Source organism: Pistacia vera, unplaced genomic scaffold (assembly GCF_008641045.1).
Source record: "Pistacia vera cultivar Batoury unplaced genomic scaffold, PisVer_v2 Contig62, whole genome shotgun sequence".
Classification (NCBI taxonomy): Eukaryota; Viridiplantae; Streptophyta; class Magnoliopsida; order Sapindales; family Anacardiaceae; genus Pistacia; species Pistacia vera.
Window position 1 is genome coordinate 355,555 of NW_022196468.1, and position 27,875 is coordinate 383,429.

Below are 27,875 nucleotides of genomic sequence, written 5' to 3' on the forward strand. Positions count from 1 at the left end.
AGCTCACTTTATCATCATCACATTATCAGGCTGTTTGCGTGACGCGTCAACGTCTGTCATTTTCCTTTCCTCACCACCAACCGCCGAGAAAATGCCATCTGTCAAATGATGAAATCAACCGAAAATCTCATTAGTAGAGCCTAAAAAATAAAAAATAAATACATATACTGACGAAAATAACCTCAAACTAGAATATTATGGATGTATTGCTGCCGACTTTGTTACAAGGATAGCATAGTAATATAATTTTACCAAAACAGAGCATGTGCATTAACGGGTCCCATTACCCACTAACTGAAGAAGAAAGAAGGGTTACTTCAGGAATAAAAAAATGATGAGATAATTTCCCCATTCTTTGCATCTGTCGCATCATTTTAGGTTTGTTTACTTCGCAAAACAGGATTTTCGTACTGGCACTCGTCTATCACACTGTTAAAATTGTTGCCAAATTTTTTTGTTCTTGCTCGTTAAATTACTGCCATCCGAGTGGTCAAATGCAATAATAAAGGGCTCAAACATCAGTCCAAGCTTGGAGACCAAAACCCAGTCCAGCCCCCGAGGGCCAGGCTAAACAAAAAATTATATGGGTGTAGTCCATGATATGATATCCATAGCTTTGCCCAATTGAAGTGATAAAACTCATCAGTTTATTTTCTTTAATGAAGACTGAAGTTGAAATTTGACGAATCCCAAGGCACCAACCATTCAGAATGTCAGTAAAGGACAACAAAGAAGTTAAAGTAATACAAGGACCCTATCTAGAAATCTGCAGTAAAACCTAACAGATGAAAGTTTTGAAGAGTCTACAACTTATCTAAGGATCATAACTTACACAAATTCTAAACCAGCTGTTTCAGATAGTTTTTCACAAACACCGCAACATAAACTATGCATTACCCAAATGAAACATATAACCTAAAATAGTAATCAGGATGATGATAATACAGGATCGAAAAACACAATCATCCTATCCTTCTTTCTACAGAAAGGAGATGGATTTAAGATAGAGGTAGAGAGATTGACCTATATGTCAATGGTCAGTCCTCAAACCAAGACGGGGCCCAGCCCTATCGCTTGGATGGTCTCTCATCATCCTCTCCACCATCATCATCGTCGTCGTCTGAATCATCCCTATCTGTTCTTTTCCTTTTAGGTGGAGCCTCAACCTTTCCGGCACCCTCGTCATCTTCATCGTCTTCCTCTTCATTGATTTCTTCATCATCACCGTTCTCTACTGGTTCGAAATCACTGGCATCTTCCTCGTCTTCAGGACGACCAACTGGCCGGACGAGGTATTCGGTTCCTAGATCCTCCTACATACAGATATACTTATACGTAAAATGACACTAAAGGAAGAGGACAGAATCAATCATATACACAAAATACAAGGGACCATGTATAAAAATAATGACGAAAAATAAAAATTGAAAATTTCTTTGAATATAAATCTGATTTACAGTAAAATTTCACATGGAAAAACGACTTTTAATGTCAATAACAAATGAATAGAATAAAAAGCCTTCAGACCCAAATCATTAAATAGCATGAACAGACAACCAGCTCCACCTTTACAGAAAGGTCAAAAGAAAAATATGAAGGAGCCCAAGTGTCTTTAAATAAACTACACCTAAAGCCCTAAAGATTTTAGGTAATAAAATTGTCCATCCAATTTATACACCAAACCCTGCAACTATGTGCATAACCGAAAAAAAACAATCAAAATTCAAAATCAAGCAGCTGGGCTTTCAACCTTGAGACAGACACAACAACCAGGATACTGTTTACAAAGATTAAAAACAAACTAAAATTGAACAAAAAAAACTGTTATTTTACAGATCATCAAAAGAACAAAGTATCCTCCTTAGATCTGATCATATTTCTTACTTAAATCTCATGATTCATACAAACGGAACAAAAAGAAACAGATCTAAAAGTACAACACGTACAAACTAAAGATCCGTCAATTTGTTTTTCATATTTACCACAAAATCAAGGTATAAACAAGCAGATCTGATATATTTCCACAGGCAAAATACTCAGAAATATTACTAAAAATAAACAAATAAACTAAGCATAGACTGAGCACAAAATTAAGGGAGATTTTTTTACCTCTTCTCCACAGTCCTCGTCGTCGTCGTTATTCTCGTCATCGTCGTCGTCGTCATCGTCGTCATCGTCTCCGTCACCGTCATCATCCTCGTCGTCATCGTCGTCATCTTCATCGTCTTCCTCATCATCAGCTGAATGAACCGGCGGTCCACTAGTTGAGTGCAAAACCTGCACTTCATCATCATCATCTACTTCCTCTTCATCTTCGTCGTCGTCGTCGTCGTCATCGTCGTCATCTTCGTCGTCATCGTTATCTCCGTCTTCTTCTTCCTCTACACCATCTTTTGTCTCAGTCTCCGTCTCTTCTTCGCTTCCTTCACTCAAGAGAATTATATCTTCCTCTTCTTCAATCTCCGGTAGAATTTTCTTCTCTTCTTCCATGTTCAAAGCTTGCACAAACTTTCTCGAGAAAAAATTAAATTTTTATTTTTTCAAGGAAAAAATTTGGAAAACAGGGGAAGAGAGGCGAGGATAGGAGCTTGTTCGTTCGTTGTACCAGTAGTGTCTGCAACTGTGATCTGAGCCGTTGAAACGCAGGGTTCACGCGGATTGATGACGTGTCAAGATATTGGACGGCTAAGATGAAACAATATGTATTTTTGTGGTGATACTTGATAGAGTCATTGCGGCGCTCTCTTTATTCGATTTCATAGTCAGCTGCCTCTCACGTGCGTTGGAGCGGTTGAGGAATCTAGGGTTAGGATTTTGATTTTCGCGAATATTCTCAATTGGCCCATTTATTTTTTTCTTTCGGACTACGCCGTTTTGTTCAAGGCCCGGATGGTTGGCCCAATTGGTTTAGGTAATCCACTCAAATCATAAACCAAACACCCTCCTAATATTCAATTAAAAATTATAATATAAGTTGGGTAGTAGTCATTGCCGTCAAGGAAGAAGGCGTTTAGACTCACCCACCCCCTCTTGCGTGGGGATTTATATCTCCTTTTATATAAGGAAAATTTGGTGGTTTATTACAGGGTGGTGAATATGACAGGTTTAGCTATTTCAAAGCCTTAATGAGGAAGATTTAAGATTAGATAGAGGACACGAAACACCTAATACTGGATTAATTAATTAATATAGTAATTTTATGGACCTAAACAACTGCCTTATTCGGCTAAAATGAGATTGTAAAACAATAAAAGTTCAAGCCCGCCAAGGACGGAGTCACTAATGGGTGAGTGGGGGCTCATGCCCTCACTGAAATTGGATTTAATCAAAATAGCATAATAAAAATCCAAGCGTTATCACCATTATTATTTTATTTTGTTATTTTAAAATATCAAATATATTTTAAATTGTAATACATAAAATAAATATAAATTATTTTGCATATGAAGATCTATTGACGAAACTTAATGAATTAAAAAGTCAATTTTTCATAGATAATAATATTCAAAATTTTTTCACTTGCCCGACTGTGACAAAATTTTGAATTCATCAATACGAAAGTGATATTATGGTCGTTGAAATTGATGATTTTTATGTAGAATTTAATGACTCTTTTTCATTTAGGAATTTTTAAAATACTATTTTATTATCCAAATTTATATTATGGTTTCAATTCTGACATCGTTACGACCCCATATCAGCATAATTCTCTTCCCTAATCATCACGCACCAAAACCCTTTAAACCATACTCATGCAAACCCTGCAAATCGTCAATAATTAAGTGATTAGAGTTTGTGCAACTACTCCTCCCAAATCAAATCATAATCAATATCAACCACTAAAAGACTTATAGGTCTTTTCTCTTCAAAAGCTCCAATAATCTAGATTGAGTATGTTTTTTTATTATCATCAAAATATAAATTTAGATAATAAAATAGCGTTTTAAAAGTATGCGACTTAAAAAAATTTCATTAAACCATTATTCCAAGTGGGAAAAAGATGTTAAATCTTTTATTTATCGTTAATTGATAATATTTGTATATATTGTACAAAAAATTTCTTTACGAGAATCAATAAAACTTGAATATAATGAACACACATACAAGCCCGTCAATGACGGAGCCACTAATGGGTGAGCCCCCACTGAAACTGGATTTAATCAAAATAGCATAAAAATCCAAGCATTATCACCATTATTATTTTAAAATATCAAATATATTTTTAATTTGTTTCTTTTTGTCGTCAGTCAAATACATAAAATAAATACAAATTATTTTGCATACGAAGATTTATCGGCGGAACTTAATGAATTAAGAAGTCAAATTTTCATAGATAATACTATTTGAAATTTTTTCACTTGCTCCGACTGTGACAAAATTTTGACTTCATCGATACAAAAACAGTATGAACCTATGAGGTTTGTTGAAATCTTTTTTTCTCACCCAAAGATTAGTTTAATGACATTTTTTCACTCACTAACTTTTAAAATATCATTTTATTATCCAAATTTATATTCGGTTTTCGATTCTGACATCGTTACGACCTCACACTATCATCATTCTCTTCCCCCGATCATCACTTACCAAAACCTCTCAAACCCTACTCCCGTCGACTCCACCAATCACCGACAATCGAGCGATTAGGGTTTGTATAGCTGCCCCTCCCAAGTCAAATTTTGATCATTATTAACCATAAAAAATCCAACATTCAACCACTAAAAGACTCATTGACCTTCCTTCTTCAAAAGCCCCAAGTCTAGAGGTGTTCAAAACCGGCTAACCGAACCGGTTTTGATGGATAACTAGTTTTCCCTTTTTCTTTTTTTTTTCCCCAAATTAAATTGTGAATATAAACAATACATATCCAAATAAAAATTAAACATTCATACATATCTGTTGACCACAACTAACAATACATAAAAAATTGATACAAATAAAAGTCCAAAATGAAATTATTTTTTTATTTAATATATAATATTTTTTTATTTAATATATATATAAATATATATATATTTTTTTTAAAAAAACTGGTTCAAAAAACCGGTTTTGGTTAACCTTTTTTTATTTTTTTCTGAATCGGTAACTAAACCGAAAATCCGAGTTTTGAATTTTTCAAATCGTAACCGAACCGTTTTTTCGGTTAATTGGTTTTTCAGTTCAGTTTGGTTTTTGCATTTTTTTAACGCCCCTAGCCCCAACAGCCTGTAAGTGTGCTCTCTATTTACTACCAGAATATAAATTTGAGTAGTAAAGTGATATTTTAAAAGTCTGTGGTGAAAAACTAACATTAAACCATTATTTGGGTGACAAAAAGTCGTTAACTCTTTTCTTTATCATTAATAGATTGTATTTGTATATATTGTAAAAAAAAAATCTTTATGAGAATCGGAAAAACAACACACATACAATCAATTAACAAAGATGTATATATGTCGCATATACGAATACAATGTGTTTTCATTGATTGGTTGTACATGTATTTGTTGTATTCAAGACTTTCTCCTTGAAAATATTATGCAATTGGCTTAGTTTAATATATGCTAAAATTGTTTAATGATATCAAGATACGGGTAAGGTAATCTCATATGAACTCTCCAAGTGAAAAAAGTCTATCCAAAAAGGGTTACGAGCATTAAAGGTTATCCGAATATAGGGTTTTAGGTTCGATCCCCGTCTAAGCATCCACAATTTAAGTGGGGCGCTATGGCAGTGGGTTGTTACATTAGTCTCTCCGGATGATTAAATGAGGTGCGCGTAAGCTGGTTCGGACACCTTGGTTATATATAAAAAATATATATATATATATGCAATACAAGATATAAATATTTGCATGATTAATATCCACAAAATTAATCACCCTTGGGTGGTCAGGTGAAACGATAAAAACTCTTGAGTGTATTACTCAAGGGATTTTAAGTTCGATTTTTCTCGATTGTTAATAAGAGGGCTACTATAGGATTTACCCAATCGTTAATTTTCAGACTCTGAATGATTAGTTAAGATACGCGTAAACGGGCACGATCATTAAAAATAAAAAAAAAATCCACGTTGTTAATCAGTTTCAATGTCAAAGAATTTAGGTTTTGTTCAACCGCCAACTTGCCTAATAATGAAGTCCCCAAATGCTAACTTCCAATCGCCGAATAAATTTCACATGTATTGTTGCTTCCTTAATTATAATTATAAATTCATATATTAATTAATTTTCAAAATTAAATTTATAAATATCTATAAACTTTTTAAATTTTAAATTTGCAAGATAAATCATCAACTAATTAGTCAAGTCAATCCGTGCTGTAACACCTGTAACACGTGGACTTAATAAATTAACGTAAGACACAGACAAAAAAAATATCCCACTAATAATAATTGTTCGTGTACCGAATGCTAGAAGGGCCTTAGAATCTCAGAGAGAGACTCCCAGAGCCAGAGATATGTGTGCAAGGTGGTCGGCGTCATATTTCCGATGGCCGGACTTCGAATTTTCTTTTTCGCCGTCGTTTTTCCGGTGGCCTGAGTTCGATTTTTCTTATTTCACAAGTGGGTGGAATTTGCATCAGAGTTTCAGATGGTTCGATTTCTCCATTGATGACTTGTTGTGGACGTTTGTTACTGTGTTCGAGTCTTTTCTTTTAGTCTCCATGCTCTGTTATTTCTTCTTGTTCTGTGGTTGTACCCTTTGAAAAAAAAAAAAAAAAAAATGTAGTTCTTTTTTTATTTTTCCCCCCCCTTAAAGAGTTCATGTGTATATTAAACATATTCAGTGTAATTTGCAGGCATCTAACAGCTTGATTGGTGAGTTTATTCAATTATGATGAGTGGTTTGATTTTTTTATCGAATTTTTTCTCTGGGTTTTTAATTTGTTTCTTCGTGGGGATGAGCTGGTTTCTGGGTTCATAAGATGGAAGAATTACGGCGAATTGCATTGTGTTGAATTATTAATGGTGAAATGGGATTGAATTTGAAGTTACATTTTGAGTGGTTGAGACAAGTAACCACAGCCTACAGTTGGGGCAAAGTGTTTGAAAAAGCTTTAACAAGTTGGGGGATCTTTTTTCCAGGTACAGTACAGCCAATTTCATGAACATTTAAAATCTTTTATGAATCAGCAAGAAGAGTGCATTATTTTAGGCCTCTTCACTCTGCATTTCACATTCATAAATCATCTTTTGTTTGGCATTTAGTTATCACTGGATGCCTATCTTTATGTTCCATCTTATCTTCAAATGCTTTATAAATTTCACTTTCATGTTATGGGTTCAGCTACTTGTGTGTGATGCTTCAATTTCAAACTCGGATTCTTCTTTAAATTTGTTGAATGATTGGGGAGTTTATAGAAGAGTAAAAGATTTGTTTAACTTCAACCCACAAAGACAAGGAATTCTACAGAGACAAAAATGTTCTAGTAATTGATTTGTGTGTAGAAATATCGGCCCGGCTTCCTGTATGAAATGAAAGTTCGTCGCCCTTAGTCACATCATATTAAAGAGCTTACAAAAGAAGGGAAAATAACCGTTCATTTTGGTAGGCGTGTTCAAAAAACCGATTGGAACCGACCCGGTTTGGTTGTGGTTTTTATCCGGAATGATCGTCAACGGTAAGTTTTTGTTCTAATTTTTTGGGATTGATACTATATGGTTTCGGTTTCAGTTCTTATATTAGGAATTGAAATCGAAACTGAGACTAATTTAAAATAAAATTAAAGAATAGGGGTGATAATAAAAACTTTTATTAAAAAATTAACATGAATACATTTTTATTTTTATTTTATTACATTTAAAGTATGTTTGTTTGATTTTTGATAATTTACTTTTATAAAGTAACGAAGTTTGTAATTTTATTTTTGTTAACAAGTGTTATTTTTCATTTTAAAAACTTTTTAGGGGTAATTGTAATTTTATTGGATACCCAAAACTGAAACTGTTGTTAGGATATGTAATTCTAAATTTCAAGAAATCGTCGATTCCAGTTTCGATTCCTTCAGAAAATGTAAGGTACCCGAAACTGAATATCCCAATTTTTGGCGGCCTTCTATTTGTCCAAAGGTATCAAAACTAAGTTTGCTTAAGCAATTTTTGTCTTGGTTCATATAATGTTGTTAGAGCGCTAATTTGTTGGACTATTATGATGTACATACATTGTTAGGATATACACAATAATATATGCAAAATAGTAAATAAGATATAAGATTTACTTTGGTTCATTTCAATAAAAGAATTATATTCAGCATTCAAATATAGAAATAGAGTATTTACATTAAGTATTTTACTCTTGCTCTCTATTATCTTTCTTTTAGTTTTTTTCACTATTACAAAATATATATAATAGAAAACCTAACCCTATTGTAGGCTTACATGATATAACCTGACCCAAATATTAATAAATTAATTTTAAACCCAATTTCTAATTCTAAACCCAAATATTAGCAAATCAAATCTAAATCTAATTATTTGAATGATTCAGCATACATTGATAATTCGTCAAAACTATGCGAAACATGAACCATATCCGTCACTCGCAAGCACTAGCCACATAGAGTCAACTTTTTAAAAATTTAAAAAAAGTGTTAAAGTTTATGAGTTGAATTTTATTGGGTTAATAGAAATTGTTTGAAAAACCCAAGTTATAAGTTGAATTTTGATAAATTTGTGTTGTTTTTTTCTTTTTTAATTGTAATTTTTTTTAAAGTGTCATTTTAATTGTATTGGTTAGATAAAGTATATATTTTATCATAAACTTTGATATTTTGAATCCATTGAATCACCGATTCAGAATCCTAACCGCGTCCCGATCACTCGTGTTAGCCTTTGAAAATGAGTTTAACCTAAACCAGTTTATAACGATAATGATCAGATTTAAAATTTTACGGTTTGTAACTAATTACCAATCTATTTTATATGACAACTCACTGCAAAACAACAGTAAAAAATCAACGGCTAGAAATTAATTTGTTTAACATTTTAATGATAATTTGGTGACACTGTTAATAACTGTTTTGTTATTTTACAAAAAATAGCTTTAAAACAAACATTAACAGTAAAAATCTTGTCCCAGCTACCCAATTGTGTGTAGCCACGTAAGGAGACCGGCCCACCTGTACGGAGCAACCTCAGCCGATTAGTAAACTAAACTCAAAGTGGTGGAGAGTGGAGACGTCGCGTGGCTGGGCTGCTCTGTAAGACAGAGAAGAATAAATTTAATAGAACTGGGTACGCGCTTTTGCCACGTGTCCGGTCACTCCAACACCCCTGCCACGCTTTATAATAGTGTCCACAATTTCAGTCCAGCCCTCTCTCTGTCTCGTACTATCGTTTCTTTTACGCTGTTTTTGAGAGTTCAGAGAAAAGAAAAGCAGAAACGAAACACAGTACTTGTTATTTTTTTCATTTCCGAAAATTGATTTAAGTTTTTGAAAACACAAAAAACTAAAAATTGTTGTGAAAAAACATTGTGTATGGCAGCTTATGCTTATAATAACAATCAAATTAATTTCGTGGATTTTCCTTTTCGCCCATTAAACCCTAGCTCCAGTGGCGTACCAAACCCAAATTTTAATCAAGCTCCTCTTCCGTATAATCCTTTGCTCTTTGTTGTTCCTCCTTTTGGAGTTCCTTTGAATCCTTCTCTGTTGATTCAAATGGACGAGGAAAGATCGCTCTCTCTTCTTCAGGTAATTTCTTTGGTTTCTTTTTCTTTTTTTTTTTAGTTGGAGAAAACACATTTTTAATGATTATTTATTTGTTTGTTACTGTTTGGTTTAGTTGATCGCAAATGAAGGACTCGTGCCGGTAAGAGAGGAAGAAGAGAAGAGAATAAGTGTCATTAAAAAGCTTAAACAGGTTTTCTTTCAGTTCTTTTATGCATTTCTTTCCTTTCTTTTTGTTTTAATTTAACAGAATAATTGTTTGAAATTTGGTGTTTTATACGTTATTCAATCATGTAGGTTTAGAATTTAGATTTTTGCAATTTGGACCATTTGTTAATCTGGGGTCTGCTAATCAAAGGTGTAAGTGTTCTTAAACCAAGTAATTCAAGATTTAATTTTGCAGATAGTGTTGTCATGGGCCAAGAAGGTTGCTTGGCAACGTTGACTTCCTAACGAGCAAATTGCAGAGACTCATGCAACGATATTAACATATGGTTCCTATGGCCTTGGTGTAAGTTTTTAGCTTGTTTCCTAGTTTACTTTCTAAGTTTGTTGGAAGTTTTCTTGGTGAATTCTGTGTCTTGTTAACTGATTTCATTTCCCTTTTTTCAGGTTCACGGTTCAGAGTCGGATATTGATGCTTTATGTGTTGGCCCCCACTTTGCCACAATGGCGGTAAGTTTATCTATTTAACTGATCTTTCATTGTCACCCTGAAGTGGAACAAGCATTGTTTTGAATTTTGATATACCTGATTTGTACAGGAGGATTTTTTCATTGTTTTGCGCAACATGCTTAAGAGCAGATCAGAAGTTACAGAGATCCACTGTGTGAAGGATGCGAAAGTTCCTCTGATGCGGTTTAAATTTGATGGAATTTTGATTGATCTTCCATATGCGCAACTTAAAGTACCTTCTGTTCCTGATGTAAGTCTAGTACCTTTGTTATTGGGAAAATTCTCACAATTAATGGTTACAGCATTTTTAGCTGTGCTAATGTTATATAAATCTAATTTCTCGCATATACTACTAATCATTACTAGCATGATTTAGTAATGGGATTGCAGTATGTTTTGTTATAGTCGTTAAGTTCTTGTGTATTTTCCTTCACTGTTGGATTGAGGTGAGTATTAACTTGGTGTGGCTATGAATTCCAGGATGTGGATGTACTCAATCCATTCTTTGTAAGGGATATTGATGAAACCAGTTGGAAAAGTTTGTCTGGAGTACGTGCAAATCAACGTATTATTCAGCTTGTTCCGGACTTGGAGGTAGTTTTTAAATCTCTGCATGGCATACAATTTTCCTTAATTTGCAATGCATGACTGATTTGATTGTGAATTGTAGATTGATAACCAAACCATGCAGTTTGAAACTGTTCTAATTGGTTCTCACAATTTTTCCTTGTTTTCGTCTTGTCCAACTTCAGTTTTTCTACGTCTCATTATTTACTGATATGTTCCAGAAATTCCAATCAGTGCTGCGATGTGTCAAATTATGGGCAAAAAGGCGAGGAGTGTATGGTAATGTAAGTAGAATGTGCTTGGTATCACATTCATTATAAGCTTCAACACTACTTGAGGCACTTTATAGACACTTGTTTTTGGTTGAATGACGAATTGAAAGTTATTACTTATGTAAATGCAGTTAAATGGGTTTCTAGGAGGAGTCCATCTGGCAATTCTTGTGGCATTTGTTTGTCAAAATTTTCCAAAAGGCAGTATAAGTCTTCTGATTTCAAACTTCTTTAAGACGTTTGGCTTTTGGCCTTGGCCTGCACCAGTCATGCTGCAGGATACAATGTCACCAGCTGGATTTCCTTCTGAGACACGGTCTTTGATGCCTATCAGGTTGCCATGTAGTCCACAAGAGTATTGTCATACCAATATCACTAGAAGCACATTCTACAAAATCAGAGCAGAGTTTCTCCGAGCACATAATTTGACTAGGGTATGTACTATTTACATGGTATCATTATTGTTGGTATAGCTGTCTTTATTGTATGCTAAATTACAGGTTTAGTGAAGGAAGGAATCAAAGGAAATGAGAGGATTTAAAATGTAGAAATTTACTACAAAATCCTTTCCCTTTATAACCCTTTCACTCCATTTGTGTTCTCTTTCGGGCAGGGGGGACTGGTGGGTCCAATAGAGAACCCAATCCTTCCATATTCCTTAATTACTATGCATTTATTATAACCAAATTAGGAGAGGAGCCTTTACTTTTTCCATTATCTTCCTTTTCATTTCTTCTGCCTTTCTTCAACGGAACTTCTTTCTTGGCATTGCAGGATCTCTTGAGGCCAGATTTTGATTGGCACACCCTTTTTGAGCCTTTTCCATACTCAAAGAAGTATGCACGATTTGTCAAAGTTTATCTTTCGGCTTCTAATCCTGATGATCTGGGAGATTGGGTGGGTTGGGTGAAGTCACGTTTTCGAGGTCTTCTTGTCAAGGTAAGTGTCTTTACAATGCTGCTAAACTAATTCATGTTAACCAGATCTGTGGTGGTTTAGTTTGTTAATTAGGAAATGAAATGTAAAATAAGAAAACTGACTACATTCATGTCTTATGAGATCTATTGTATACTAGGCAAATATATAGATAGTCCCCAATTTAAGTAAAAATTGCCTCATTGTGGTCGCATGTTAAGTTTTCCAGAGTCCACATGAGGCCCTATACATTGTATTATCTATGGTTTTTTGGGTGTCATGGACTGCAGTCACATTGATGACAGTTTCTGGCACGAATGTCTTTGCGGATATTCCAATTAATATTGTTTCTCTGTTGAACCTCATTTTCTACTCCAGTATACCCTTAAAAACTTTATTCTGTTCCTGTTCAATGCATCTTCCATAGCTTTAGGACATGAATTTCACATGCACTAATGATATCATCCCTACATTAATATCATAGTTTTGGCATCTTTGCAATTTTGTAGACGCTTGATGAGGTTTTTTAATATGCTGCAGTTGGAGGATGTACAAGGCTTATGCGACCCTAACCCCACAGAATATGCTGATACTGACGTGGCAGAGCCAAATGTCGTTTTCTACTGGGGCCTGCAACCTGGTAGAACTCAGTTCTTAGATATAGAATCTGTTCAAAAAGATTTCTGGAAAAATATCACCAACGGCTATCAAGGCTCTATTGGACGAATGAAATTATCCATTGTGCAAGCTTCTCAACTGTTGAGGAATTCACAGTTTGACACTGGAAGTGGGAAAAGAACAAAAGCTTGTTGGAAGATTATCGACTACAATCTGCAGAGTGTCCCTACTTACTCACAGCATTTGCCAAACTACTTTGTCGGGTATGTGGCAGCCAATGGAGATACTAAGTACCCAAGTGCTGGGGGTTAAAATTTTATTCTGTTCCGGCTTCAATTTTGTTTTGCTTTTTGCGGAATTTGATTTTCATGGTTTCTCTTACGCTACCAGATTTTTTAACAAAATGAATGATGTATGAGTTGCTCAGCAAATAGGATAGATATAATACAAGCTGGATATTCGAACGAGGAGGAAGAAGTTTAGATTGGATTTGTACATATGGGGTATAATTTTTTTTCTTAATTTTTTTTGCAGCACTGTTGTAAAGATTCAACGCTGTGCTTTTACCTTGTAGAACTACTTACATATTATATTAGAATATAAAAATGATTCTTAAACATTGCTGAATCAGTCTGAAACTCAAATAGAAGTCTACTTTTGAAAGAAATTCTTCAAGCACTGAAAGAAAGCTGATTAATGAATGTGATGGCCATGTTCTTATTTTGATTGATTTTCTCATTTGCCTAGCCAGTCCTACTGAGAGCTCGGATCGGACCGGCCGGGCCGGTTTAGGTCTTAGTGGGGTTTTTGTAATATTTTAAAATTATAAGGGTTAATTAATTTTGTAGGGGTGTTTTGGAGATATGTCAAAAGTTTAGGGATTAATTGAATTTTTTAGGGTATTTTTGAAATAAATAAAAATTTTAGGGACTAATTGAATGTTTTTAGGGGAATTTTTGTAATATATTAAAATTTGAGAGATTAATAATAATTTTTAAAAAATAAAATTATCGTTGACATCATCAGTCCAACTCTGAGAGGTGTGAAAAGAGCTTTGTTAAAGCAAATTTGCCTTTGTTTACTTTTAAAACCCAACCTAAAATTATGAATACATTTAGGTTTGATTTCTCATTGGACGTAAAAATAGTGTTTTTGTCTATAATTTATTTGAAGGGTGCGATGATGGATTACTGTAGGATAATTTTCCTTTAGCAATAATCGAGATATGTGTAAATGGACTGGACACTTTAGTTAAAAAAATAATATTACACAAAAGTTCACTAATTTTCAATTTAATAAACAAGATTTTTGTCACATGAAAAGAAGAAGCATCCAGAAACTATATAACAAAATATATTATACTTAACATATGTATAATAATTGATAGGTCAGTCGACACAAAGTGACAACGGGGCTTCGTTTCAAATATTCACGAGACCAAATCAGTCCTGTCTGTTGTTTTCATTGCTTGTCAGATTACTGACTCAAACTATTCACTAATAGTTTTTAAGAAAGAATTTGAACAAGTCCCCAATCGTTTGAGTTATTGATAAACATGAAATTTTGAATCAACGAAAATCCCTCTTGGTGTTAGTTGATTGTTAGAATATTAAGTGGGTTTATTAGTATTAACACTACGGTGTTTCCTTCTAAGCGATCGTAGCCGAAGAGATCTCCTTTGAGCTTGCGAGACAATGTTGGGGTCGTTAAGACGCATATTAAACACTGCAAGAAGTGGAAAGTTGACACAACGGTCTACAACGAGTGACATTACGGATTAACAACGTATAAAGTCAAAGAAACATGGTGAGACTAGGGTTGTCAGTTGAGCCGAGCCGCTCGCAAGCCGGCTCGACTCGACTCTTTAAATACTTGAACTCGACTCAAGTAAGATACCGAGTCGAGTTCGAGTCTATCCCGACTCGACTCGATTGGGCTCACTAGCCAATAGTGGCCCGTTTGGGGTTTTTCTACGCATAATACAAGTTTTTGTTTTATTTTGTAATTTAACATGTAAAAGACTAGAAGGTTTAAAAAATCACCAATTAACCCAAAATCAAATCCCGTAAATGCATTCTCCCCCAAATCAAGAACCCTAAAACAAGATTCCGTAAATTTATCAAAAATTGGATATGATTTGTGTAAAACAAGATCTGTAGGTTATATTAAATAAGTACCAAACGACTCGTAATCGAGCCACTTCGAGCTCGGGTCAAGTCACGAGTCGAGTTTTCCTGACTCGATCGACTCATGACTCGATTCGAACTTGTCTAATGCTTAACCGAGCCAGAATCGTTTAGGGTGATGCTCGGTTCGAGTCGGCTCGTTTACACCCCTAAATGAGACGCATGTTGGGAGTGCAACATGTAAGCAATGGGCACCAACAACAGCGTAGTATGGAAATGAATAGTAGTCTCGTGTGCCATAGCCGGAAGCATGTATCTTTCCTATCAATAACCTAAACTTATCAATTGAATCCTTAAATCGCATATTCCACCATAAAACATCTGTTAATTTAACTTATTAATTATAAAGAGATGGAAAGGGTAGAATATAGACAAAATCCTTGAGTGGATCAAAGAACTTTACTGGTTGTGGTTTGTCAAATTCTCTATGCCTTGTCTCTTTCTGCCACAAAACTATGGGTACCAATTGGATCTTCAAAAGGGTTTAGAGAAACAACAGCTTTTTGTACTTAAAAGCACATTTTCCTTCTCTTTTCTACCATTTTTGTTCACGGGTCAAGTTTGGCATCATTTCATAAAGGAGAGACTGAGATGGCCATAATCAATTCAACATCTTGTGATTCTATAACTTTTCACCGAATTATTGATAATCAAAACGTAATTCCCTCTACAGCAACAGCCCAAGCATGCCCTGCTTTCACATGAAAATATGTGATAATAAGGACAAAGCAAATTCAAAGAAGTTTTACTTTTTGGACGAAAGGGGATCCCCAAACTCTCTCTATAAAATAATGGAGGATTTGCAAACCACCTTAAAAAAAACCAAACCAATCATCTTTCTTCTGCTCTGTTCTCTGGGCATTTCAGTTCAGTTCACTTCAGTTTCTCTGCAAACATGCAAAAAACTCTGACCTTTCTTCTTCTTTTTCTTCTTCTTCTTCTTCTTTTCCTATCAGTTCATTTACAACTACAATGTGAAGCTGCTGCTATTAACGTAGACGATGATGATTTGATAGAGAAAATATGCAGAAAAACACCCTTTCATGATCTCTGTGTGGCCACTCTGCAGCCAATCGCCAACACCCCAGGTTCAAATATTAAAGGGCTGGCCAGTTCAGTGGCTAATATTGTTCTGGGAAATGCAACCGACACTTTGCATTACATAGAGGGGCTGATTAAACAGACTTCAGACCCCAAAGAAGAGAGAGCTTTGGCTGAATGTGCAGAACTCTACATCTCAGTTGTCAAATATGAGCTTCCTGAAGCCATTGAAGCTTTGAGTAAAGGTCAATATGGATTTGCAAACTATGGAATTTCCGATGCTGCCAAACTAGTTGATCAATGTGACAAGGGTTTCCCAGGAAAAAGTGGATCTCCATTAAGTGACAGAAACAAACTTATTCATAGCCTTTCTCAGATTGCTGTTGCCATTATTAATGTTTTGGCAAAGGGTTAGATTTCATTGTTGTATCTGTTGTTAATATTTTAGTCATCTATGTATTATTATTGTGGTTTGTGTGACAATAAAATACAATATTAGATGCTTCTTCCAGCCTCCAGTGTTCTGTCTAGATCTTGTACTTTTTGAGTTTAAAAGGTTACAATGAAAAGTAGCTCATAATCCAATCTTAAAAACTCTCTCTCATAACTTCTATAACTCTCAGTTTTTTTGCATATAGTAATTGCCTTATAACCATAGAACGAAAATCCTGATTCTCTTTCTATTTCATGCCCTTTTGAGCCACTCATCACATGGAACTGGGCCTAATCTGGTTTATGTGGTGGTAAGAAACAGACCAATACCAGCTTGTAGAAGCCTCTAGATTAAGGGTTTTTTTTTTTAAATTTTTATGCTTGGTGTGTATAGTTTTGGAATGATGTATGTACTATGTTTCATATTTAACTATACTTTCCTGTATCTGCAAATACTTTTCAGAGATAAAAAATGGAAGAAAAAACTTCATCAAATTATTTATTCGTGTATAAGAGTTTACAAAATTTTATCTTTTAGTAATAAAAAACAATATTTCAAATTTGAAATTATTTATTCTTCTAAATTTGATTATTGTAACGTGTTTGTGCTTTTCCCTTAAAAGAAATCTAGTAACTTAGCTCATGTGAATGCATGTGCTAGCTCAGGCTCAACCGCAGAATTAAAAGGATCTTCACTGCAGGTGTTTAAACAGCTGCATTGGAAGGAAGATACCAAGCTGGTTCCAGGAGACTTTCTCAGTCACGTGCCATTTATCTCTTTTTGATATAAACTGAAACACTCTTCTATGGAGAAAAAGTGGGTTTTTACAACACTGTTTCTTGATCTGGGTTTTCTTTGTTTTTTGATTTGTTGAATGTTTCTGCTCAAGTTTTGTTTTGTTGTTCGCTGAGCATTTGTGGAAAGAGTAAAAATTGGGATTTAAGTTGCTTAGAGTGTCAACAGATATTTTGAAGTGTTAATTGTCCTGTAGATTATAATCTTCTTTTTCCTCAGAACAATTTAATGGGTTAGTGGAATCCTGGGCTGTGTTCTTTTGTCAGAGTTTTGATAGAAATGTAGTTGAGTTTAGGACTTACTTGCTATAATGTTCATGTAAACTTCTAATTTGTATGATTACTACAGTTGGAGGTATACCTTCATGGGTGCAAGGAGTTACATCTGATAATCCTGCCTCACAATTGGAAGCCACCACTCATTCAGAAAGCTGTTATCAATTGGTGTGTGCATTTTTTGTTTTTCTTTGATAGAGTGTTTTCATAATTGTATCCAGTTGGTAAAGGTGTACATGTGTTTGTGCAGAGCGTTTGCCCCCCAATCGAGGAGGTATAGATCAGGTGTTGTGCCTCGTTTTTGGAGTTTCTTGATAGGCATGATGTACCTCAACTGCAAGTATGGGATTCTGGTGGAGCTTGTTTCAGTTTTTTTCATTGTATTTTTTGTTTGCTATCCCCCAGAATTATATACTCAACTTACCATCAGGTTTTGTGTTTTATTCTTCATCTCTAGTTTGAGGCAGCATGGGCTTTGACCACATTGCATCTGGTACATCAGAGCATACAGTTTTATTGATCATGGTGCCGTGCCTAAGTTTGTGCAACTCTTGGGTTCTTCAAGTGATGATGTTCGAGAACCAGGTGTCTACTACTTAGCTTTTATTTTTGTAACTTTTTAATCTACCATTAATTCATCTTGAAGGTATAACCTTTTATTTACCACATTCTCCATCAATTGCACAGGCTGTATGGCAATTGGCAATGTTGCAGGGACTCCCCCAGGTTGTAGAGATCTTGTTCTAGTCATGGCGCTTATCTCATTAACTGGCTCAGTTGAATGAGCACTCAAAACTGTCTATGCTAAGGATGCTATTGGACTTTATCGAACTTCTGCCGTGGCAACCACCGGCCCCATTTGACCAGTTGCAGTGACAGTTATATCTTTTTTGTGTTCAAACAATAACCTACTTTCTCTTTTAATGGGTAATGTTACAACCGGACAATGGAGCACAAGATCATGATTATAATATTTGTTTCTTCTCATCATGTGAAACTGCATTGGTAGCCCTACGGCACCTGATCTTCTCAACTGAGAAGAATTTCTGACTGATGCTTGCTGGCCCCTTTCATATCTTTCTGATGGCACAAATGATAAGATTCAGCTGTAATTGAGGCTGGTGTTTGCCACCGGCTTGTGGAGCTTCTCCTGTAAGATGGCCTTCTCATTGAAATCATTTCTCTTCTCAATGCCACCTTTCCTTCATCTTAATATAATAGGTTAAATTTTTTAAAAAGAGACTATTGAGTTGGTGTTCTCTTTCTTTATGGAGCCATTTACCTAATGTGGGTTGAATGGTTAGAGTTAAATAGGTTTTGCGCAATTCCGTAGGTGGAATAGAGCTTTGGTTGTTGGTGTTTTATGTTTTATGTTTGGCATCTTTTAGGTTAGTATTGCTAATTTGTGTCTGTTCTCATCTCATGCAGTCATCCATCCCCAACATCCTTGTGCCTGCTCTTCGAACTGTAGGGAACATAGTTACGGGTGATAACTCAAACTCAGGTATCTATTTCACATCGTGAGAATTTATCACATTCTTAGATTTGCCTGATGAAAACCAAGTGATTTTGGACTCAATGAAACTTAGTTTTGGGAGGAGTTAGGGGGAAAAAATAATTAATAAACGTCTTCCTTAATCCAGTTTATAAGTTGTTGAATAAAAGAAAAATACTAGAATGCAAAGCTGTTTGGGAGTTGAATACTTCCATCCCTTTTTCATGACACATGTTAGAAATATTCTTTAAGCATAATAATGCTTTGCATTAAGTACTTATATATATATATTTTATATAATTTAAATCCTCTTGTTGTTATTACCAAGGTTAAATTCTGAATAAATTTTTCAGTGTATAATCGACCACCAAGGGCTGCCTTGTCTCTACCAACTTCTTACACAAAACTACAAGAAGAGCATTAAGAAGAAGCCTGTTGGACGATTTCAAACATAACAGCCGGAAGTAAAATCAAATACAGGTAACATGCAGAATCTTTTTTTTTTTTTTTTGCATCTTTTTGTTATCAAAATTTATGCACTAAGGGCCTTGTTATGAGTTCATTACTCATGGCTATCATGGCCATTTAATCACAACTATACTGATTAGTGAAGATAATTTGTAGACTCTACCAATTTCTTGGATTTTTTTTGCCTGTGTTATTCTAAAACTCCAAATTTGAGAAGTTGCACGATACTGTATAATGACTAATTCTTACTTTCTCTGCAACAGGCTGTTATTGAGGCAAACAATATGCACCTCTTGTACACCTGCTTCAAATGCTGAATTTGAAGTCAAGAAGGAAGCTGCATGGGCTATTTCCCCAATGCCACGTCTGAGGTTCAAGAGAACAGATTCATATGCTTTTGCTTGCTTCCTCCACTCTCATATATGTTTTTTCGTTGAATATGTTGTAATATCTTTGCCTATAACGTCTAAATATATATATATATATATTAACGTTATATGATTTCTACAGATTCTTGGTAAATCAAGGCTGTATCAAACCACTCTGCGATCTCCTAGTCTGCCCTGATCCAAGGATTGTGACAGTGTGCCTTGAGGGCCTTGAAACATTCTAAAGATCGGCGAGCGGTACAAGAAGCGGGAAATACCGCGTCAACATCTATTCGAATGAATGATGATGCGACGGATTGGATAAAATTAGAACCTGCAGAGCCGACAACAACGAATCTATGAAAGCTGTTAAGATTTTAGAGAGGTATTGGTAGAGGAAGAGAGAGCAAATCTCAAGATGGTACCAACAACCAGGACCAGAGTTCAATTTTGGAACTGGCCAGCCTAACATTCCCTCTGAGGGATTTAAATTTTAATTTAGTTGAAATACTGGTGTTCCTTTTTCACGCTATCTATTTATTCCTTTTATATTCTGTATTTGCGGCTCAGTTTTTGTGGGGTGGCCGGCCTTACTTGTGTGAATTTTATTCGACAATGTAATCTTTAATTTATCCTTTTATTTCCTTTCGAATAGGAAGTTTAATCTAATGTTATTATTGCTCTTAGGGCCTAGACTTCACCCGAATCTTAGGGTCCAAGCCCAAGTTATAACGTCCAACCACGTGTCTCCCATGATGGGCCTCAATCCATGCCGCTTCTAGATAAAGTTTTCAAAGATTTAATTGCTATTGTCACGGAGATTCCAGGATTTGGATTAGATTGCCAGCTCACTTTATCATCATCACTTATCAGGCTGTTTGCGTGACGCGTCAACGTCTGTCATTTTTCCTTTCCTCACCACCAACCGCCGACAAAATGCCATCTGTCAATGATGAAATCAACCGAAAATCTCATTATTAGAGCCTGAAAAATAAAAATAAATACATATACTGACGAAATAACCTCAACTAGAATATTGTGTATTTGCTGCCGATTTGTTTACAAGATAGCATGTAATATATTTTTACCAAAACAGAGCATGTGCATTAACGTGGTCCCATTACCCACTACTGAGAAGAAAGAGAGGTTACTTCAGAATAAAAAATTAGATAATTTCCCCATTCTTTGCATCTGTCGCATCATATTAGGTTGTTTTTTCGCAAAACAGGTTTTCGTACTGCTGTCTATCACACTGTTAAAATTGTTGCCAATTTTTTGTTCTTGCTGTTAAATTACTGCCATCCGATGGTCAAATGCAATAATAAGGGCTCAAACATCAGTCCAAGCTTGGAGACCAAAACCCAGTCCGCCCCCGAGGCCAGGCTAAACAAAATTTATGGGTGTGTCCATGATAATCCCATAGCTTTGCCCAATTGAAGTGATAAAACTCATAGTTTATTTTTTTAATGAAGATTGAAATTTGACAATCCCAAGGCACCAACCATTTAGAATATCAGTAAAGGACAACAAGAGTTAAAGTAATACAGGACCCTATCTAAAATCTGCAGTAAACCCTAACAGATGAAAGTTTTGAAGGTCTACACTTATCTAAGGATCATAACTTACACAAATTCTAAACCAACTGTTTCAGATAGTTTTTTCACAACACACCGCAACATAAACTATGCATTACCCAAATGAAACATATAACCTAAAATAGTAATCAGGATGATAATACAGGATCGAAAAACACAATCATCCTATCCTTCTTTCTACAGAAAGGATGGATTTAAGATAAGGTAGAGAGATTGACCTATATGTCAATGGTCATCCTCAAACCAAGACGGGGCCCGCCCTATCGCTTGGATGGTCTCTCATCATCCTCTCCACCATCATCATCGTCGTCGTCGTCTGAATCATCCCTCTGTTCTTTTCCTTTTAGGTGGAGCCTCAACCTTCCGTCGTCATCTTCGTCGTCTTCCTCTTCATTGATTTCTTCATCGTCACCGTTCTCTACGGTTCGAAATCACTGGCATCTTCCTCGTCTTCAGACGACCAACTGGCCGGACGGGTATTCGGTTCCTAGATCCTCCTACATACAGATATAACGTAAAATGACACTAAAGGAAGAGGACAGAATCAATCATATACACAAAATACAAGGGACATGTATAAAAATAATGAGAAAATAAAATTGAAAATTTCTTTGATATAAATCTGATTTCACAGTAAATTTCACATGGAAAAACGACTTTTAATGTCAATAACAATGATAGAATAAAAAGCCTTCAGACCCAAATCATTAAATAGCATGAACAGACAACCGCTCCACCTTTACAGAAGGTAAAAGAAAATATGAAGGAGCCCAATGTCTTTAAATAAACTACACCTAAAGCCTAAAGATTTTAGGTAATAAAATTGTCCATCCAATTTATACACCCAAACCCTGCAACTATGTGCATAACCCAAAAAAAAAATCAAATTCAAATCAAGCAGCTGGGCTTTCACCTTGAGACAGACACACACCAGGATACTGTTTACAAAGATTAAAACAACAAAATTGAACAAAAAAACTGTTATTTTACAGATCATCAAAAGAACAAAGTATTCCTTAGATCTGATCATATTTCTTACTAAATCTCATGATTCATACAAACGGAACAAAAGAACAGATCTAAAAGTACAACACGTACAAACTAGAGATCCGTCAATTTATTTTTCATATTTACCACAAATAAGGATAACAAGCGATCTGTATATTTCCACAGGCAAAATACTCAGAAATATTACTAAATAAAAAAATAAACTAAGCATAGACTGAGCACAAAATTAAGGGAGATTTTTTTACCTCTTCTCCACCGTCCTCGTCCTCGTCGTTATTCTCGTCGTCGTCGTCGTCATCGTCGTCATCGTCTCCGTCACCGTCATCATCCTCGTCGTCATCGTCGTCATCTTCATCGTCTTCCTCATCATCAGCTGAATGAACCGGCGTCCACTAGTTGAGTGCAAACCTGCACTTCATCATCATCATCTACTTCCTCTTCATCTTCGTCGTCGTCGTCGTCCGTCATCGTCGTCATCTTCGTCGTCATCGTTATCTCCGTCTCTTCTTCCTCTCACCCATCTTTTGTCTCAGTCTCCGTCTCTTCTTCGCTTCCTTCACTCAGAGAATTATATCTTCCCTTCTTCATTTCCGGTTGAATTTTCTTCTCTCTTCTTCCATGTTCAAAGCTTGCACAAATTTCTCTCGAAAAAAATTAATTTTTATTTTTTCAAGGAAAAATTTGGAAAACAGGGGAGAGAGGCGAGGATAGGAGCTTGTTCGTTCGTTGTACCAGTAGTGTCTGCAACTGTGATCTGAGCCGTTGAAACGCAGGGTTCACGCGGATTGCTGACGTTTCAAAATATTGGACGGCTAAGATGAAACATATGTATTTTTGTGGTGATGAGTCATTGCGGCGCTCTCTTTATTCGATTTCATAGTCAGCTGCCTCTCACGTGCGTTGGAGCGGTTGAGGAACTAGGGTTAGGATTTTGATTTTCGCGATATTCTCAATTGGCCCATTTATTTTTTCTTTCGGACTACGCCGTTTTGTTCAAGGCCCGGATGGTTGGCCCAATTGGTTTAGGTAATCCACTCAATCCTAATATTCAATTAAAAATATATATAAGTTGGGTAGTAGTCATTGCTCGTCAAGGAAGAAGGCTTTAGACTCACCCACCCCCTCTTGCGTGGGATTTATATCTCCTTTTATATAAGGAAATTTGGTTTTTTTCAGGGTGGTGAATATGACAGGTTTAGCTATTTCAAAGCCTTAATGAGGAAGATTTAAGATTAGATAAGGGACACGAACACCTATACTGGATTAATTAATTAATATATGTAATTTTATGGACCTAACAACTGCCTTATTGGCTAAATGAGATTGTAAAACATAAAAGTTCAAGCCACCAAGACGGAGTCCACTAATGGGGATGTGGGGCTCATGAAATAACATATCAAATATAGTTTAAATTGTAATACAGTAATAAATAAATTATTTTTTGCATATGAAAGATTTATTGACGAAACTTAATGAATTAAAAAGTCATTTTTCATAGATAATATATTCAAATTTTTTCACTTGCCCGAGTGCAAAATTTTGATTCATCAATACGAAAGTGATTGTATATGAATGAGCTGTTACATTAGGTTGTGAATGATTGATTTTTATTAGAATAAACTTTTTTTTCTAAATATATTTTAATGACATTTTTTCATTAATTTTTAAAATTCATATATTTTTAAATTTATATGTTTTTCATTATGACATCGTTACGACCCATATATCACATTTTCTTCTTGATCATCATCACAAAACCCTTTAAAATACTCACTGAACCCCATCCAATTGTCAATAATTAAGTAATTAGAGTTTGTGCAACTCCACTCTCCAGTAAAATTCATAATCAATATCAATTATCAAAAATCTTATCGGTTTTTTTTTTTTTCAAAGCTTAATAATTAAATCAAGTATAATTTTTTGTTTATTGCTAAAATATAAATTAAATATAAATATGTTTTAAAGTTGATTAAAAAAATTCATTAAACATTATTAAATGAAAAAGAGTTAATCTTTTATTTATCGTAATTGATATATTTTATATATATTGTACAAAAATTTTCTTTACAGAATCAAAAAACTTATATAATGCACACTACAAGCCCGTCAATGACGAGCCACTAATGGTGAGCCGCCCCCACTGAAATGGATTTAATCAAAATAGCATTAAAAATCCAAGCATTATCACCATTATTATTTAAAAATATCAAATATATTTTTAATTTGTTTCTTTTGGTCGTCATCAAATACATAAAATAAATACAATTATTTGCATACAAGATTTATCGGCGGAACTTAATGAATTAAGGTCAAATTTCATAGATAATACTATTTGAAATTTTTTCACTTCTCCGACTGGTGACAAAATTTTTGACTTCATCAATACAAAAACAGTATGACCAATGAGGTTTGTTGAAATCTTTTTTCCTCAAACCAAATGATTTAATGACATGTTTTTCATCCATTAACTTTTAAAAATCATTTTATTATCCAAATTTATATTCGTTTCCGATTCTGACATCGTTACGACCTCACCTATCATCATTCTTTCCGATCATCACTCACTAAAACCTCTCAAACCCTACTCTTGTCGACCCCACCAATCACCGACAATCAGCGATTAGGTTTTAATAGCCCTCTCTCCAAGTCAAATTGATCATTATTAACCACAAAAATTCAACTTCAACCACAAAAGACCTTCAAAGCCTACACCTGGACTAGTCTCTATTCGCTACCCATAATATAAGTTTGGTGTAAATAGTATTTTAAAGTCTGTGTAATTACATTAAACCATTATTGGTTGAAAAAAAAATCGTTAACTCTTTTCTTTACCGTTATGATTTTTGATATATATTTGTACAAAAAACCTCTTTATGATAATCGGTAAAACTTTGTATTGAATGAACACACTACATCAATAACAAAATGTTATCGTCCATAATCCAATACAATGTGTTCATTGATTGGTTGACATGTATTTGTTGTTATTAAGACTTTTCTCCTTGAAAGTATTATGCAATTGGCTCAGTTTAATATATGTAAATGTTTATGATATCAAATATGGGTAAGGTTTCTCATATAAACCTCCCAAGTGAAAAAAGTCTATCCAAAAAGGGTTACGACATTAACGGTAGTCAAAAGCCCCAACAGATTCTCGTATTGCCCACAACAGGTACGGACTCTAGTTACTGTATCCCGCCCCCCCCTTTAAGGTTTCTTTGTCTCTCCACCATGACAACCAAGGGGCTATAGCAAATGGGAAGCACAGAGTACCATCAGACAGCTGCGCGGCGTGCAGGTTATACTGAATATAGGTTTCAGGTTCGATCCTCCATCTAAGCATCCACAATTTAAGGTGGTCCTATGTTTGTGTGTTGTTACATTAGTGTCCCCGAGGATTAAAATTAGGTGCGCATAAGCGTTCGGACACAATTGGTTACAAAAAAAAAAAAAGTTATCATAATATTTCAAAAGTATGCAATACAAATATAATTAAATATTTGCATGATTAATTTTCACATTATTAACCACCTTTAGATGGTCAGATGAGCGATAAGAGACTCTTGAGTATATTACTCAAGGGGTTTTAAGTTCGATTTTTCTCATTTGTTATAAGAGGCCACTAGAGGGTTTACCCAAATCTTTAATTTTTAAGCTCCGAATATTAGTTAAATTACTAAACATGATATTAAAAAAAGAAAAAAAATCCCATCGTTAATTCAGTTTCAACGTCAAAGATTTAGGTTTTGTTCAACTGCCAACTTGTCTAATAATAATCCCCAAATGCCAACTCCCAATTGCCGAATAATTTCACATGTTTTGTTCTTTCTTATTATAATTATAAATATCATATATTAATTAATTTTCAAAATTAATTTATAATATCTATAAACTTTTTAATTTTTAAATCTTGCAAGATAAATCATCAACTAATTATTCAAGTCAATCCGTGCTGTAACACCTGTAACACGTGGACTTAATAAATTAACGTAAAACACAGACAAAAAAAATATCCCACTAATATAATTGTTCGTGTAGTGAATGCTAGAAGGGCCTTAAATCTCAGAGAGAGACTCCCAGACCCAGAGATATGTGTGCAGTGGTCGGCGTCATATTTCGGTGGCCGGACTTCGAATTTTCTTTTTCGCCGTCGTTTTTCCGGGTGGCCTGAGTTCGATTTTTCTTATTTCACAAGTGGGTGAATTTGCATCAGAGTTTCAATGGTTCGATTTCTCCATTGATGACTTGTTGTGGACGTTTGTTACTGTGTTCGAGTCTTTTCTTTTAGTCTCCATGCTCTGTTATTTCTTCTTGTTCTGTGGTTGACCTTTGAAAAAAAAAAAAAAAAAACAAATGTAGTTCTTTTTTTTATTTTAGTTTTTCCCCCCTTAAAGAGTTCATGTGTATATTATATATTCAGTGTAATTTGCAGGCATCTAACAGCTTGATTGGTGATTTTATTCAATTATATGAGTGGTTTGATTTTTTTATCGAATTTTTCTCTGGGTTTTAATTTTGTTTCTTCGTGGGGATGAGCTGGTTTCTGGTTCATAAGATGAAGAATTACGGCGAATTGCATTGTGTTGAATTATTAATGGTGAAATGGGATTGAATTTGAAGTTACATTTTGAGTGGTTGAGACATTACCACAGCCTACAGTTGGGGCAAGTGTTTGAAAAAGCTTTAACAAGTTGGGGGATCTTTTTTCCAGGTCAGTACAGCCAATTTCATGAACATTTAAAATCTTTTATGAATCACAAGAAGAGTGCATTATTTTAGGCCTCTTCACTCTGCATTTCACATTCATAAATCATCTTTTGTTTGGCATTTAGTTACCCTGGATGCCTATCTTTATGTTCCATCTTATCTTCAAATGCTTTAAATTCACTTTCATGTTATGGGTTCAGCTACTTGTGTGTGATGCTTCAATTTGAAACTCGGATTCTTCTTTAAATTTGTTGAATGATTGGGGAGTTTATAGAAGAGTAAAAGATTTTGTTTAACTTCAACCCCAAAGACAAGGAATTCCACAGAGACAAAAATTCTAGTAATTGATTTGTGTAGAAATTCGCCCCCTTCTGTTGAAATGAAAGTTCGTGGCCCTTAGTCACATCATATTTAAAGGTTACAAAAGAAGGGAAAATAACCGTTCTTTTTGGTAGTGGTGTTTAAAAAACCGATTGGAACATAAACGGCGGGATTCGAGGTTTGGGTTCGGTTTCATCGGGATTGATCATCACGGTGTGTATTAATTTTAAATTTTTGGAATTGTTATTATAGAGTTTTGGTTTCTATAAGAAAACCGAAATTAAAATCGGACTAATATAAATAAAATTAAGAGAACGGTGTTAATAAACTTTTGTAAAAGTAAAGTGTGATTTATATTTATATTTATTTATATATTTAGGGGGTTTGGTTTAGGGAATGTGAGTTCTGAAAATTTAGATAACCTTGAAGATTACTGGAAATCTTTTAGAAAATGTTTGGTTAATTGGTGAGTATGTTTATTAATATGTT

The 27,875-nt window shown here is 34.7% G+C and overlaps 5 protein-coding genes and 1 pseudogene across 5 annotated transcripts; 4 read left to right on the forward strand and 2 right to left on the reverse strand.

Moving 5' to 3' along the window:
• Positions 1-940: 940 nt before the first annotated feature.
• Positions 941-2,490, reverse strand: LOC116110933 (prostatic spermine-binding protein-like). The gene is made up of 2 exons (XM_031397155.1): positions 2,110-2,490; positions 941-1,310 (listed from the first exon to the last, which is right to left on the reverse strand). The coding sequence occupies exons 1-2, from the start codon at positions 2,488-2,490 to the stop codon at positions 1,068-1,070; spliced, it is 624 nt and encodes a 207-aa protein (XP_031253015.1). The 3' UTR covers positions 941-1,067.
• A 3,879-nt stretch (positions 2,491-6,369) lies between these two features.
• Positions 6,370-6,835, forward strand: LOC116110899. Its single transcript, XM_031397109.1, has one exon. The coding sequence runs from the start codon at positions 6,435-6,437 to the stop codon at positions 6,681-6,683; it is 249 nt and encodes an 82-aa protein (XP_031252969.1). The 5' UTR covers positions 6,370-6,434; the 3' UTR covers positions 6,684-6,835.
• A 2,332-nt stretch (positions 6,836-9,167) lies between these two features.
• Positions 9,168-13,156, forward strand: LOC116110894 (nuclear poly(A) polymerase 3). Its single transcript, XM_031397106.1, is given in 10 exon segments — positions 9,168-9,671; positions 9,763-9,840; positions 10,051-10,158; positions 10,260-10,322; positions 10,411-10,572; positions 10,803-10,916; positions 11,111-11,173; positions 11,293-11,595; positions 11,936-12,100; positions 12,617-13,156. Coding segments are annotated over 10 exon segments (1,662 nt in total). The 5' UTR covers positions 9,168-9,455; the 3' UTR covers positions 13,007-13,156.
• A 2,412-nt stretch (positions 13,157-15,568) lies between these two features.
• On the forward strand, positions 15,569-16,405 carry LOC116110898 (cell wall / vacuolar inhibitor of fructosidase 1-like). The gene has a single exon (XM_031397108.1). The coding sequence runs from the start codon at positions 15,776-15,778 to the stop codon at positions 16,334-16,336; it is 561 nt and encodes a 186-aa protein (XP_031252968.1). The 5' UTR covers positions 15,569-15,775; the 3' UTR covers positions 16,337-16,405.
• A 972-nt stretch (positions 16,406-17,377) lies between these two features.
• LOC116110934 lies at positions 17,378-20,000 on the forward strand (annotated as a pseudogene).
• Positions 20,001-21,610: 1,610 nt separating this feature from the next.
• On the reverse strand, positions 21,611-24,142 carry LOC116110936 (prostatic spermine-binding protein-like). The gene is made up of 4 exons (XM_031397156.1): positions 24,089-24,142; positions 22,604-22,750; positions 22,264-22,288; positions 21,611-21,768 (listed from the first exon to the last, which is right to left on the reverse strand). The coding sequence occupies exons 1-4, from the start codon at positions 24,140-24,142 to the stop codon at positions 21,611-21,613; spliced, it is 384 nt and encodes a 127-aa protein (XP_031253016.1).
• Positions 24,143-27,875: the final 3,733 nt, after the last annotated feature.

Bases quoted from the DNA above. Each gene is read 5' to 3' on its own strand.
- LOC116110933 (XM_031397155.1), bottom strand. From the start codon at position 2,490: ATGGAAGAAGAGAAGAAAATTCTACCGGAGATTGAAGAAGAGGAAGAT. The intron at 1,311-2,109 runs GTAAAAAAATCT...TGTATGTAGGAG, and splicing joins ACGAGGACTGTGGAGAAGAG to GATCTAGGAACCGAATACCT.
- LOC116110899 (XM_031397109.1), top strand. From the start codon at position 6,435: ATGTGTGCAAGGTGGTCGGCGTCATATTTCCGATGGCCGGACTTCGAA.
- LOC116110898 (XM_031397108.1), top strand. From the start codon at position 15,776: ATGCAAAAAACTCTGACCTTTCTTCTTCTTTTTCTTCTTCTTCTTCTT.
- LOC116110936 (XM_031397156.1), bottom strand. From the start codon at position 24,142: ATGGGGTTCAGTGAGTATTTTAAAGGGTTTTGTGATGATGATCAAGAA. The intron at 22,751-24,088 runs GTGATATATGGG...GCACTCAACTAG, and splicing joins ATGATGATCAAGAAGAAAAT to TGGACGCCGGTTCATTCAGC. The intron at 21,769-22,263 runs GTGAAAGCCCAG...TTCGAACCGTAG, and splicing joins TGGTGTGTGTCTGTCTCAAG to AGAACGGTGACGATGAAGAA.